This window comes from Acanthopagrus latus, chromosome 16 (genome assembly GCF_904848185.1).
Source record: "Acanthopagrus latus isolate v.2019 chromosome 16, fAcaLat1.1, whole genome shotgun sequence".
NCBI classification, from domain to species: Eukaryota; Metazoa; Chordata; class Actinopteri; order Spariformes; family Sparidae; genus Acanthopagrus; species Acanthopagrus latus.
In genome coordinates, this window is record NC_051054.1 from 15,849,936 (window position 1) to 15,864,158 (window position 14,223).

Genomic DNA, 14,223 nt, shown 5'->3' on the forward strand with positions numbered 1-14,223 from the left:
GACACGAACAAACCTCAAAACTTGAGGAGAATCAGTGAGGAAGCTTATTTATTCAATTGAGGAAAATAATAAATATTTCTGAGTTTGTGTTATTACCTCATTTATATTGTAAATATGAAAATTAGTCTGAATTTTTTTCTCCAAAACTACATAGTGCCCCTTTAACTTCAGTGAAAGTACAACATATTATCAGCGAAATACACTCAAAAGGATAGGTTAGGTTTTTATCTGACACTATATAGCACATTCGAGATATCAATTTAATAAACCTCCAGCATCATACAATGAAGAGACTGTTGTATCACCTTTATGCTGCTATAAAGCAAAATTATAGAAATGGATGCTTCAATGCTTTGATTATAACTGATGCTTTAATTCAGTAAACTGCATTTTAGTGTTGTGGCTGGTCCAGGAGGTGGAGCTCATTTTTAACTAACTGATATACTGTCTGACAATTAATTCCCTATCAATGCATCATATTTCAAGCTCATGAGGAAATTTGTAATTTAAAAATGTATGGATTATCATGTTGGCAGAAAATGGTGTGGAATAAAAAAAATAAAGCATTTGCCTCTGATATCATCCTCTATATATTTGTATATGTATATATATATATAATATATCATATATCTAAAAAGAACATTTTTAATCATGATGTTGTTGTTGTTGTTGTTGTTGTTGTTGTTTTTATCAAAATGGACCTGAATACTACGATAACAAAACAAATACAAACTAGATTTTTAAGCGATATTTATGTCATACCCAGAAGGAGTTTTAACCCGGATAAAGGTGCACGCGTGGATCATTAAAGGTGTGCATGTCACAGTCTAATGTTAATCTTTCCGACTTTGTTTGAGCCACTTCTCTCTCATCGCGGTGTGCGCTGCAGCTCTGGGCTGATGAGACCGCCTCGAGGAGCATGGCTCGCGTCACCATGGAAGCGCTCAGTTTGCGACATGTATTCGCCATTTTGCTTTCTCGGTGCGTGTGTGTGCGTGTGTGTATATGTGTGTGTGCGTGTGTATGTGTGGGCTCCCCTCTCTGAGAATACCTCAGTAGCCTTCTAACGTTCAACACTTCAGACGCCAGCTGAAACAACCGAGGAAAATGTCTGCACTGAGAGAACTGTAGCTGCCGCAGCATGACACCGACATTTGGACGACGTAACATGAGATAAGTCTCGTCGAGCGTCAGCGAAGAGAAGCTGGGGAATGCAAGGTCTATTTTCCTGCTGTTTTTCTAACTTTGTTAGCCCCGTCAGCCAGCCAGCACTCACCACTAACATATTTAGCGGAGTAGCAAGTTAGCTTAGCTCCGTTTGAACGGTGTTGCAGGTAGCCATGGTTTTACGTACAGTTACATTAGCTAACTAATGTAGGCTGCTTAACGTAGTCAGTTGTTGTAAGCCAATTGAGGGCATTGCTTGGTGTCGTATTCGACACTCAATACATACAAACGCAACAATAACAGGACACAGCGTAACGTATAGGGTTAAATGTTATCTCTGCTAACAACAACCGTGTCTGACAGCCACAAGTGGTTGTGTCCATTCGCTCTAATCTAACGGACGTTAACGTTGCTAGATGATGATACTGAGGGGCAGTAAGACACTCCCTCAGTAAGAATATGGCTGTTATTACATGTCTATATAACGGTACATTACTAGAGAGGCTGCTACCCACTGCCTTCATTTCACTAACGTTATAGATACATTGTGAATGTATTGGTGTTCATTTTCTTTGTTGTGCCTTCGCAGCTTGACATACATCAGAGTGGTTTTTCCATCTCCAACCACTCAGGATGAAAGCACGATGTAAAGAGGAGGGATACTATTGTCCTCACAGGATTGCTTCTTCGGATTCTCGAATGTGACCACATCCACAATACCATCAATAATGATACCTGGATTGATCTCCCAGGAGTTACATGAGCAACTTCTGGACCCAAAGAATTACCAAAATCGCACAAATGGGGTGGAAGAGCTCAAACACATCCTCTCAGAAGTGGACATGAAAACAGTCCCATCTGGCAGTATCAAGGAGTTCATCAATTTTCTTCCACAACTTCTGGATGACAGTAATTTCAAAGTATTGTACGGCACCTTACAAGTTTTAAACTTACTCATTCAGAAGCTAGATACTATGGGTGTAGACAGATATTTCAAACCCATAGTCTTAGTGGCTCTGAAAGCTCTAGGGGACACACGCACCATCACCAGAAATGAGTACATGAATGTGTTTCGACAGCTGATGAAAAACGTTGCACCACAACGAATATTGGACCTTGTCACTGGCAACTTGAAACACAAGAATTCAAGAGTCCGGGAAGATGTCCTTAACATCATCATGGCAGCTATGCTCACTCATCCTCGGAAAGATTTCAACATCCCCAAGCTTTGTTTTGAGGTTGCACCGTACTTGGCAGACAGCAAAAGGAAGGTTCGCCATGCCACCCTTGAACTGTTTGCAGTTTTTGACTATTGCCTTGACACAGGGAAAAAGCAGCCTCTAATGAAAGCTGTGGACATGGTTGAACTGAACGAGGATGCAGAGGGTCTTATGGCAGCTGTACAGGCGAGACGAGCAAGACACGTCCTACCTAAACTCTCCTCAGAGGGAGAAGTGGAGTATGGCTTGGTGGTGCCCAAACCAGGACAGCGGTGCTCCCTGCAGTATGGTTCTGGAGCTGATTTGGACTGGGTGATGAATGGAGGGCGGGTAAGCAGTGCTAGGAGCCACAGAACTGAACCAGACTGCGACCGATGGTATGGCTATGGTAGCCTGGGCTCGCTCACTGATGATCTTCCACTTCAAAGGAGGATTGTCAGCGCTGGTAAAGGGAAGAACAAACTGCCGTGGGAGATGTCGAGCTTCTCATCCACTGAGAATGACCAGCAGTGCAGCACCCCTAATGGAAAGTGCTCTAAACAGGTGGGGTCCATCATCAGCACTGTCAACTTGCCAGTTTCTAATTTGTCTCTTGTGATAATTAAGCCATCTGGGAACATTCCCAGATTTAGCATATGTTTTTAGTACCCTCTATCAAAATAAGACAAACAGCTTGGAAGGACATTCCGTCGTATCTATGTAAGTTTACTACAATAAGAGATGTTGAAATGTTGTCCTTGTTGTCACTGATTGACATTGATGAAGCAGCCATTGACTTGGCAGGTAGTGTTCATTTGTTGTTTCTAAAAATACCCCACAGCAATTAGGGCCTAATCAGCCATTTGTGGCTGCCTGTACAAAGATTTCTTGAGCACCTCTGAAATTACAGAGCATCTCAGTGGCAAGGCCAAGTTGATTTGCTCCCAATCAGTGAGCAAGTGCCGTCATTGCATAGGGGACAAAAGGAGGTCATTTCTTCTCTTCATTATTGCTTAGTTTAGAGAGGAATGATAGTTAAATGGCAGAAAGACAGAGTTAATCTTCAACAATTTGGAGGTATTTATAATTTTGTCTGCTGTCAGGATTTTACATTGACTGCTTGTTGGAACAAGCTGAGTCACCATCAAAGGCTTTGGTCTAAAAATAAATCTTAGAGGTGGCACCTTTTTAGAGAGTTTTCTGGGAAAAAACCCAAACATGGTGATATCACAGATGATGCAACAGAGAGGGACAATTGTATCTTAAAAATCCTCCTGCACCGAGCTCTGTGTCCATTTCAATGCTTGTGTGCATTTGTGATCATCGTCAGTGTTTCCTTCCATAGAAACACAGTGTCTAGACAGCTCATAATATTTGATAAGAGATTGGTTTCCCCCCCCCCTTTTTTCATATTATTAGAAATTAAGCATTATTGGCAGGATACCAAAAGGCTCACTCATATTGTATAAGTAAATATATATCCAAATCACAGAGGCTGCAATTCTTTGATAAAGGTAAAACATGTGACAAGACTGGATTGATCTGAAGTGCTGTAGAGATGCCCTGACCTTCCGATCTTGTTCTCCAGATGTAAAAGAGCATGTGAGTCTAGTAAAGACATCAGCAAATGTCAAATCATCATAATTTTAATTGTTTTTGTAGTTTCCGTCATAATAATCGCAAGATTATTCACCATATCGTGCAGCCCTAGTTAAATCTGTGATAAAAAAAAGGTAAAATCTCAGAGCACTTCAGGATCACTGACACTGTTGTCGGAATAAATGCTGCCAGTGACTCATTTCCCTGGATAATGACACTGACACTGTAAAGATGAGCATCCATTGTCTTGAGATTAGGCTTCATAACAGGGTCAGTTTCAACCTAGCAAGTTCTTGGTTAGTGGGGAATAAATAAGAGAACATATTTCATTAGCTAACTAACTAGAATGATTTGTTAAACATGAGCTTCTATCAGCTCTCTCCCAATAATGTCCATTGGTTAAATTAGTGGCTTTGTTTCATGAGGTATTAATAAACCATATTTTGTTCTGGAAACTATTATCCAGCTCGCAGCCTCCATTTGGAAAACCTTCTGTTTACAGCTGTGTCTGTTTCCCAGCAACCCCATTACCACACAGTATACGTACTGAAGGGGGGCGTGAAACATAATTGGTAATATCACAGGGATTGTGCCTGTAAAACATGGCTTATTTACAGCTCTAAGTGTTGATTGCATTCACACCAAGTGCTCCTCTATGAGTGTTAATGACATTATCGGCAGTGGGACTAACCTCAGCCAAACTCTCTCTGAGAAGAATACACAGAATCTGTCATAACTGTCTCAACTGTCTGAACAAGATTTCACAGGTTGCATTTTGACAGTAAAGTTTCATGAGAACACTAGACAGTGTGTACATGTAGTTGAATTTGTTTACAGTATCAGAAGATCCACTGAAAGGCCAGTGTCTCCTGTCCGAGCTGGCCAAGTGTCTACTACATCTCTTTGTTCAGGCCTGTAGATGGAATTACACTTAGACTCCTGTTTGTTTAAGGGTAGCTTTATGTTAGTTAGTTGAACGTCATCCTCTATTGTTGCTGTTAAAGGATATGTTTTTCTGCCTTCTAATAGGTGGCCAGTGATGATTTCCTCCCCCTATCCAGGAAGCTGAGTCCAGAGACCTACATACCCAGTTTCAGTAAGTGCCAACATGTCCTTTTTCTTCCTTTCTGGTTGTCATGGTCAACTTCAGCTGAGCTCAAATTAGAGCGGCTATAAATTGGATTAGTTTGCTGACTCAGAGGAGTCACCATGCCACATGTATCCAAAAGCCCCGTTGTAACCAGGTATAATGACAATAAAGATACATTTGAAAAGATGCCCAGTGATGGGGAATTGTGCAATGATTAATTTTATTTCATAAGAGGAAAGCATTGTTGCCCATTTAATTAATGCTGCCAAAACTGTATGTTATTAATATGTTATGTTGTTTTTCACCTCAGTGGATTTTATGGATTTTATCTCCTTGACCTTCTTGTTGTTGGATTTTAACTCCCTATGTAGGGATTAGTCTCACTTCCAATGCGGCTATATTATGTAACCTTTCAATGAAGATTCACATGTAAAAGTTTGCTTTGAATATTTGAAAGCGGTTATTACAATACCTCATTAAAATCAGTTGTGTGCAAAAATGTTTCTGCTCTTGTGTAACATGACTGTGTAAATGTCCTGTTTTTATGGCTGCAGCTGTGTGTGACCCCCTCTAACACAGCCTTTGTGTGAACAGTCTGTTCTCAGAGGCAAGACTGGACTTGAATCTCTTTGAATATTAAGGCTGCAAAGTTTGCCAGCAGTGTTTACCAGCCTAGTAAAATAAGACGATCTAATCATCAGTCTTATCTCTTCACAACCTTAGATCTAAGGTCCGGATGTGTTTTTATACATAGTGTACAGGGGGGTTGTAAATGTCATGTAGGTTATTTGATTATTGTGCAACTATGTAAAGTTTATAGTGTTAATTAAAAAATATGATTTACATCTAGGTTCTGCAGAGTCTCCGAAGCCAAAATCCTCCCAGAGGAGGGCGTCCCCTACACGCCTCAGAAGAAGTGGAAGCCTCAACTTGGATCCCGACATCTTTAAATCCACTAACTTCTCTGACCTAGATGTTGGTAAGAAGTCACTAGCTAAAACTGTTCTGCTGAATTTCACAAAGCTGTTTAAATGGAAAAGAATTCAGCCAGACATGAACCAGATTTGTACCTCAGTTTTCCTTCCTTCCTTTTCACAGTGGCACCCAAAGGACGCATGCTCTCAAGGAACCCCAGTGTTGAGCGGACATTTTCCCTCCCCTCGAACCCCACCACATCTGGCTCCTTTCTGCTGCCCTCCTATCCACTGGCTACACTCCCAGGAGGCATGCTCACTCCGACACTGTCCCGTCGTCATGTTGACTCATCCCTCTCTATGTCCAACACCTGGCCCAACAAAAGAGAGAGCAGTCCTCACCAGCAAGACACCAGCCCCTGGAGAGAAACAACAGGCACAGCAAAGGGTAATCTAGTAAAAAGTGGACATTTGTACTGTCAGCTGAATGTAAAAATCTTGTGGCCTTTTATTTTTATCATCTTCTAAAAAAAAAATCCTTTTTGTTCTGCGCCCTTCAGGAGACCAGCTCTCTAGCAGATGCTCTCCCCGGCCACTTCGTGCCTCCCTCGTGAGTTCTTCTTCCACTTCATCGTTTCGTCGGGCTCTGAGCAGCACCAGGGCAACCCTGTCTATCTCGCCTGTTGTCCCTACAGCAGAGCAGGTCCAGTCCCATAATGGCCTGAGGTCCAACGCTCCAGGCAGCCCTCAGAATCAGCTAGATAGGAGCCTTAATCTGGACACTGATGGCATCAGCATGGTGCAAGATCCTCAAGAAGAAGATCCTCTGGACATGCAGGAGGTCAGCAATTTCTGTTTTTTCTTTAGAGAGACTCAGCTGGAAAATATAGGACACAGCTAGTTCCAACTTGCACTCTCAGCATTTGAGAATCTTTAGAGAAACGCTGTACTGTTTAGAATACAATAGAAACTGTTACTGTTACTGCTATTCCTGCCTATTGAGGGTTTTTTTTCCATTTTTATTCCTCTCTATGTTCATAAGTGTCAAATTTTTTGTGTTGCTCATAGATGCTAAACTCCCTGCGCTCTTTGCGCAACAGCGCTGCCAAGAAGAGGGCAAAAGTCAGCCTTAGCAGTTCAGATCCAGATCCAGACAGCCCTGACTCAGCTGTGAGGCTGGACCTGGGTCTGGATTCACCACCACACACTTCTCCAATGACTGCTAGCTCAGCCAGCGAAAGTGGTCTTTCCAGTCTGAGCTCAGTTGCAAACTTAAGCTTCAATGGCATCAAAACCAGGTAAAAAATCCACATTTTGTTGCATTTTACATATATTGCTTTGTAGTTCCTCCAACATTGCAAAGTATTAAGGAAGAACATGTTTTATGTTGCGGCAGTTCAAATTATCCATTTCAGCAGAGTGCCTGAGCTGACATTTCATGGTCAGGTCAGGCACCTGTTGTTATATTTCGGTAAATAGCTTCACAGGCCTGGTGACATGTTAAAGCAGTGGTAACATGGTACCCATCTGCTGTTTTGTGACAGTGTGTTGAACAGTGCTAAGCAGTTTTTTTCTAAGCAGCATAATTTCTCACTTGTCACATCTGTCAGCAGCCCTGGAAATTCAGCCACTTCAGGAATGAAACCTCGCATTGCAAGAGTGCCTTCTGCAAAACTGAGGTCTTCTATGTCCATGGACTTCATTAGCCCTCAAGGTATAAAAAGAAAAATAGAAACATTTTGCTATTTAGTGTGCTTTATGTTACATCTTTGTTTTCTGTGTTGTCAAGGGGTGTCTCAGAGAAACGAGCTGTCATATGACGTAGGTGTTGTTGGGCAGAGAGTCACTTATTCCAATGGAACTATAAAAACTGAGGAAGAGACAACAGGGCCGTCTCCTCCATTGGTCAAACCAGCCCTCCGGGAATCAGTCAGAGCTCTGAAACCTCCCAAAGGTCAGTCAGCGGTGATATCAAACTGGGCAGAGTTTTTTCTTTGGTTTTCTTGGTAATAATACTTTTATATGCTTCAATATAATCCCCTCCTTTGATTTTTAGGATCTCAGAGCCAAGGCAGCAGGAGCTCACCAGCCACAGATATGCCTGAAGGAGTCATTGGAAGAGGTTGGTTCGCAGGTTTAATATCCACCTCTTTGATAATGCATTTAAGTTATCTGAATCAGCTATCAAACATCCCCCTCATGCTTCTCAGGTATGTTTGGCAACGGCATGTCCTCCAGCAGTCCTGGAGCCGCCTTGTCACTTGAGCAGGGTGATTCTGTAGCCAAACCCCCCCACGCTCCCCCAGCAGGCATCTACAGCCGTGCTCTGTCTGGCAGTCACAGAGACAGTGATGACAGCCCGTGTCCTGATGAGATTAAGGTTAGTCACACTTTGTTTAGCAGTGGTAAATCATAGTACATCATACAAAGTTTCCGTTTACCCACCTGGTGTGTTTTTTACCAATGCATGTGCAGCAGAGGGTGAAGAATTCGAGGTTTGGCCAGGATAAAACACGGTTGCAGTGTCTGGAACAGCAAGAGGGGCAGTTCAGTCAAGGGGACCACACGCGGGAGAACATTCGCCACCGGGTCAGACAGATGCTGTCTGACTCACCCACAGAAGAAAACAGAGCATTAATCATCAAAGGCAAGAGAGTTCTGTGAACCTTAACCAACTGTTTATTTTGCTTAAAGTCTGGCTAGTTTTCACATTGCCTGATTTTTGCTATTAGTAATTTCTAAGTTTTTCCAAGGGCTCAAAACAAGTGTTAAGTATGACTGACCATATTGTCCTTCTTTATGTTTAGATATGACACTGGGATTTGATCTTGCTGTACTACATTTTATTTGTAACCAGTAACTAATTGTTGCTTCTCTATTATGTAGATCTGCATCTGAACGGTAGCACACTGACCTCCACTAAAGCAGACCTTCTCTCTGATGAGTCCCCTATCAGCCCCAACAGCCCTGTCAGCCCACCTGGACCACAAAGCCCCACCAAGTGCTTCACTCCGCCCCACCAGCCGAGCCCCCCCACAGTGCCCCCAAACCCCAAAAACATGTCCCGTCTCAGAAGGGCCCCTAGCCTCAGCAGAACCCGACCATCGCTGTCCCACAGCTCAGGTTAGTGATCTAAACACCTGAAAGACTGTCAAGCTCAGTCATACAAACAACTAGAATATGCCAATGGGTATCTCTGTTATGTTGCCAGTGTCAGACCAACTGAGCGATAATAAGTAGTATCATCGCTTAGTTGGTCTGACACTGGCTTGAAATAAAGCCATATTCCATCGCATTATAAATAGATGAACCAGTGCTTTAACAGGTCTTTGTTTATAGAAAATGTCAGAACATTAATTAGACTATCAGAGCATGGGTGAATAAGATGTTTGCTTTGGATAATGTGCCACTATGCTTTGTTTTGACAACCTACTGTTAATGCACCGCCACCCACACACGTTGCTTGTTTTCAGGCTGATAGAGATGTAACATGAGACCCAATGTGTGTGTATGTGTGTGCTGTGTGGTGTTTGATGGGCCATTTAGATGAGCTGTCCCCTGGTACTATGGGTCGCAAGAAAAACCTCTCAGAGCCTCTGGAGCTGTGTCCATTCCCCAAGCCTGACCTGGCACTGACACAGAGCTTTAACCTGCTTAGCTCTGAAGACTGGTGAGGAACACGGAAAGGCTGCATGTTACAGTATTTCAACTGCACTTCCTGTGCGGAGAATATTTGTGATCCATTGTACTCACAGCTCAAATCCTACAGAGGCGGATAGCCTTAAAAATGCATATGCAGGTATTGATTAGCATGAATACATTTATACAAAATGTTAAATGATAATTGATAAGATTAAGTTAAGTGATACTTGTGGGGTAACAAAGTCCTTTGTAATACATTTATACAGCTTTGTAAATATACACAGCCATCATATGTCATAGGAACCGCATCCTTAACAATTGGTCAAAGAAGTGAAAATAATAGCAACCAAATGTGACTCTTTTTTCCTCAGGGAGAAGAAGATCGAGGGTCTGACGTTCATGCGCAGTCTGGCTCACTACCACTCAGACACACTACAGGGCCGCCTGCATGATGTCTGCCTGTCTCTCATTCAAGAGGTAGTTACTTGTTCAACAGGAGATTTCTTTATAAAACCTTGGGTTGTAAAATGATGATGATGATAATAATTAATCTTATAATGTACGTAATATTTACCACTGTATTGTTCAAGGCTCGATTGACCGTGTTTCCTGCGAGGTAATACTAATGTCCATCTTATTCAGGTGAAGAACCTGCGGTCAGGTGTGTCCAGGGTTGCAGTGTGTACATTGGGGGACTTGTACACCCACCTGCAGAAGGCGATGGACCAGGAGCTGGAGGGGACAGTTAAAGCTTTACTGCAGAAGGCAGGGGAGAGCAACGCTTTCATCAGGCAGGATGTGGATGCAGCACTGGACTGCATGGTGCAGCACTGCACACCTACACGCAGCATCGGCGCTCTACTCTCTGGAGGACTCAGGTCAGTGTAAATGTCCACATACACACACAGTGAAGTGCTGTTTCACCATTTACATTTTTGAGGGGTATTTTTGCACTATTTTCAACACCAATTCTTTTTTGAAAATTGTATCTTTGATTGCTGAATTAGTCTTCCCTTTTCTTATAGTCACCTCAATGCAGTGGTAAGAAAATGCACTGCTCAACATCTTGCTAATCTGGTGGACAAGGTCGGTGCTGTCCGTCTTCTGTCTGGAGGTAAAGATCTCACTGATAGAATCTTACCTGCCGTCACCAAACTCGCACAAGACTCCTCACAGGAAGCCAGGTATGTAGAGACATTACTTCTGTTGTTGCTGCTTGTGTGTTCACTTTGATCATTCACAAGTCGGAGCCACTGTACCTCATTCATGTTTGGACACACATATTTCATTTTAGTTTTTTGGTTTGCACACATTCATTGATATTTTATGTTTGTTTGTATGAAAGAAACAGAGTGGTTGCATCTAAGAGCTGATTCACAGATAATCTCTATCATAGTCTTCTGGAAATTGTAGCCCATTTAAAAGCAGATAAAACACCACTGATACTGAGAAAATACAAAATATAAGAACTTTCAAAGGATTTGGTGTTTTCAACATTTTCTGTCTGATTAGCACATGCCATGAAATCCACTGAGTGATTAGAAACATAGACACAATGTAATGCAATTAATTCTACTCAGCTTGCTTTTTAATGTTTGTGGTTGTTTTTTAGATTGAAGTACTTGTAACATGTTAATGCTCCATGTATATAAACACTTTAAAAAAAAAAAAAGAGAGAGAGAGAAACTATTTTCAAAATAATGCACCCCAATACAGTATATTTCAGCAAACTATTATATATGCCTACATTGTGGTTGATGCATGATTTACTGTTAAATGTTTACTGCTTATTGTAGTGATGTATGTGTTATTATACATATTTATAATTATTTATTTTGTAGGTTATTTTGTAGGTTATTTTGTAGGTTTCTCTATTTACTTATTTAATACCTGACTTTCTGATCTGGGCATTCACTAAGGATTATCTTCTCTTGTTCATTTGAAAGCTATTTAAAATGACACAAAAGTTGCTTTCCAGCTTGTTGATACATACACATCTGTTAGACCGAAGATCACCACTGAGAGTTTTATTATCTGTACAAGACAGACAGTGTGCCTTAGTTCCTTAGTTCTTACTGTTAAACTGCCTCAACCCTCAGGTACTTTGGTCGTCGAATGTTGCTGTCCCTGTCATCCCACCCTGACTTTGACAAGATCCTGGAGAAGTATATCCCCACCAAAGACCTGCCGACTGTTAGAGACACTGTCTTCACTCTCAAGACAAAGGTACAGCGTTCCTTCCAGCATGCATATCTGATTGCTGTTTTTGCTCAACGTCACACTGTCATCTTACCGTGACATTGTTCTGGCCTTTTTTTAGGGTCTTGGTGAGATGCCCCAGGACACACAGTCAGCCAGGGGTAGACGCTCCCTCCCAGGCAGTGGTACAGTCAGAGCGTCATCTCTCACCAGGGAGCCACTCAATCAGACCAACAGGTGGCTTACACAAACTGCATAATTCATGTGGAAAGTATGTTTTTCATACTTAACTCACAGGTTTATAAACCATTTAATGTGTTGTATCATCTACAGGGATTCTAATAGCAATTATAGCTGCAGATCTCAGACACAGAGTATTGCAGACAAGAATGAGTACATCAAGCAGATCTCAGGTCTGCTGGGTTCAAAGGACTTCAAAGAAAGGATCAAGGGAATCGACCAGCTCACAGCTGACTGCCAGCACAACCCCAACATTGTCATCAATAGTATTTTCCCGGTTCGTGCTGTGCTGTTCTTTGTTCTTTTTTCAAATCCTGTCAATATTTCTTCATGTGCCATGTCATTGAACCACAATACAGTTCTGTAAACACTGTTTTGCCTTTTGTTCTTCTCCCTCCGGTTTCTTTCTTTCAGGTGTTTGATGCCTTCAAGGCCAGGCTGCAGGAATCCAACAGCAAAGTCAACCTGTATGCCCTTGAGTCTCTACAGAAAATCATTCACTTTTTGAAAGACAACCTGTCGCAAGTGGTTAACATCCTGGTCCCAGCAATTGTTGACAATCACCTCAACTCCAAGAACAACGCTATCTACTCTGCTGCTATTGGAGCTATTGATGCACTTATTTCAAATCTTGGTACCAATTTCAGGCTTTTAAATATTTCAGCTAAGAATGAAATAAGTCTAATTGGAGAGTTGTCTTTAATTGACTTTATTTTCTTTGCTTCAATGACAGATCACATACTTCTTCTTCAGCCATTCTGCACCAAGGCTCAGTTTTTAAATGGCAAAGCAAAGGTCGATCTTATCGAAAAGGTTGCAGGTATGTTTGTTTTTATCACAGAATAATGCAGTAGGGTTTTAGCCTTAGCTCTTACATTGATTAGTATGTGGGACCACCTTTTTCTTCTCACTTTCTCCCCAGATCTTGTGAAACAGCTCTACCCGCGCAAGCCCCAGATGGTTGAACAGAAAGTGCTGCCTTTGCTGTGGCATCTCCTGGGCACCTCTACCCACAGTGGTACCATCCATGGCCGGGGCGGCAGTGTGAGGGGTGCTACCGCCAACCTGTGCCAAGCCCTTTACGCCCACATGGGGCCCAGCCTGATCGACTACGCTGCTTCCCAGCCTGCCAATGTCCACAAAGATTTAAATGAGATGCTAAGGACTAAATCCAAACACATAGAATATGTTGGAAGAGAAGAACATTAATACTGACCTTACTTGAAGACAGAGATGTTCTACATTTCTTATAGTGCCTGCACTTTTATATCAATAAAGAGAAAGTCCTTGAGGATTAGGAGCTCTTATTCTTATCTCAGTGAGATTTCCTCTGGTACAGAAGCATGGACAGTTCTAACATACTGACATCAGGTCTTACACACACACTCAACCTGCTCTCTTTGCACTTTGAAATGGTAGCTCATTATGATCGACTCAATGAGTTTTACATTTCATCCCATGATTGTCATTGTTTTTTTTCATGATCTAAACATGTACTGTAGACAAATCAGAGACACAATTGCAGAATGTAAAACAGAAATGCACAAAAAGACGAGGAAGACAGGGACCTGAGAAGTGTATATTTTTGCTGTTTCATCAAATGTGATGTGGCATTTTCAAAATATTTGATGTAAATGTTTTGAAGATTTGTGAAATGATATTAACATAAATAGTACACAATACTTTTGTACAGCTCAAATGTGTATTTGCACAGTATTAGCTTCACCTGTAATCGTATGCTGTATGATGGTACAGTTTATAATTTATCTATTGTGTACTGGTTTGAAAGTTCTGTCAATGATTATAATGTGCTGAGCTGGTACTGTCTTTTTTTTTTTTGCATGACCAAAATTTACTGGCAGGATCAAAATTGTGTATATTTTTGTAAAGGAGATATATATGTACACTGATGCCTAGATCATGGTCAGGTTTGCACCAGTTCTCCTTGATGAGGACAGCATGAAAGGAAGAGCTGTGGAGCTTTATTCTGACAGTTGCCTGAGAAATAGTGAGGACCTGGATCTGATTGCGTCTCAGTATAGTGCCAGTCTTCAAGTAGCCTTTTAACTCATTTATTGTTAAATTATATTGAACTTGTTTGTGAACAAGATCAAAGACAGATTGATATATGAATAAAGTGTTTTATTTCTGTAAAATTTAACTGCAGGTGTCT

At 41.6% G+C, this 14,223-nt stretch overlaps 1 protein-coding gene across 3 annotated transcripts; it reads left to right on the top strand.

Moving 5' to 3' along the window:
- The first annotated feature begins 890 nt into the window (after positions 1-890).
- Positions 891-14,206, top strand: LOC119004742 (TOG array regulator of axonemal microtubules protein 1). Of its 3 annotated transcripts, none has more exons than XM_037071930.1 (23): positions 891-1,218; positions 1,757-2,930; positions 4,995-5,061; positions 5,906-6,034; positions 6,154-6,417; positions 6,530-6,810; positions 7,038-7,267; positions 7,580-7,683; positions 7,759-7,923; positions 8,026-8,091; positions 8,180-8,349; positions 8,448-8,616; positions 8,856-9,092; positions 9,516-9,639; positions 9,983-10,088; positions 10,254-10,489; positions 10,637-10,795; positions 11,711-11,837; positions 11,932-12,047; positions 12,144-12,327; positions 12,465-12,684; positions 12,784-12,870; positions 12,973-14,206. In XM_037071930.1, exons 2-23 carry the CDS (start codon positions 1,896-1,898, stop codon positions 13,257-13,259), a joined length of 4,563 nt encoding a protein of 1,520 aa, XP_036927825.1. In that variant the 5' UTR covers positions 891-1,218; positions 1,757-1,895; the 3' UTR covers positions 13,260-14,206. The 3 variants fall into 3 exon arrangements, with proteins under 3 accessions (XP_036927825.1, XP_036927823.1, XP_036927824.1); XM_037071928.1 differs by having other exon boundaries at positions 892-1,218; positions 8,445-8,616; XM_037071929.1 differs by having other exon boundaries at positions 892-1,218; positions 7,583-7,683; positions 8,445-8,616.
- The last annotated feature ends 17 nt before the right edge of the window (positions 14,207-14,223 follow it).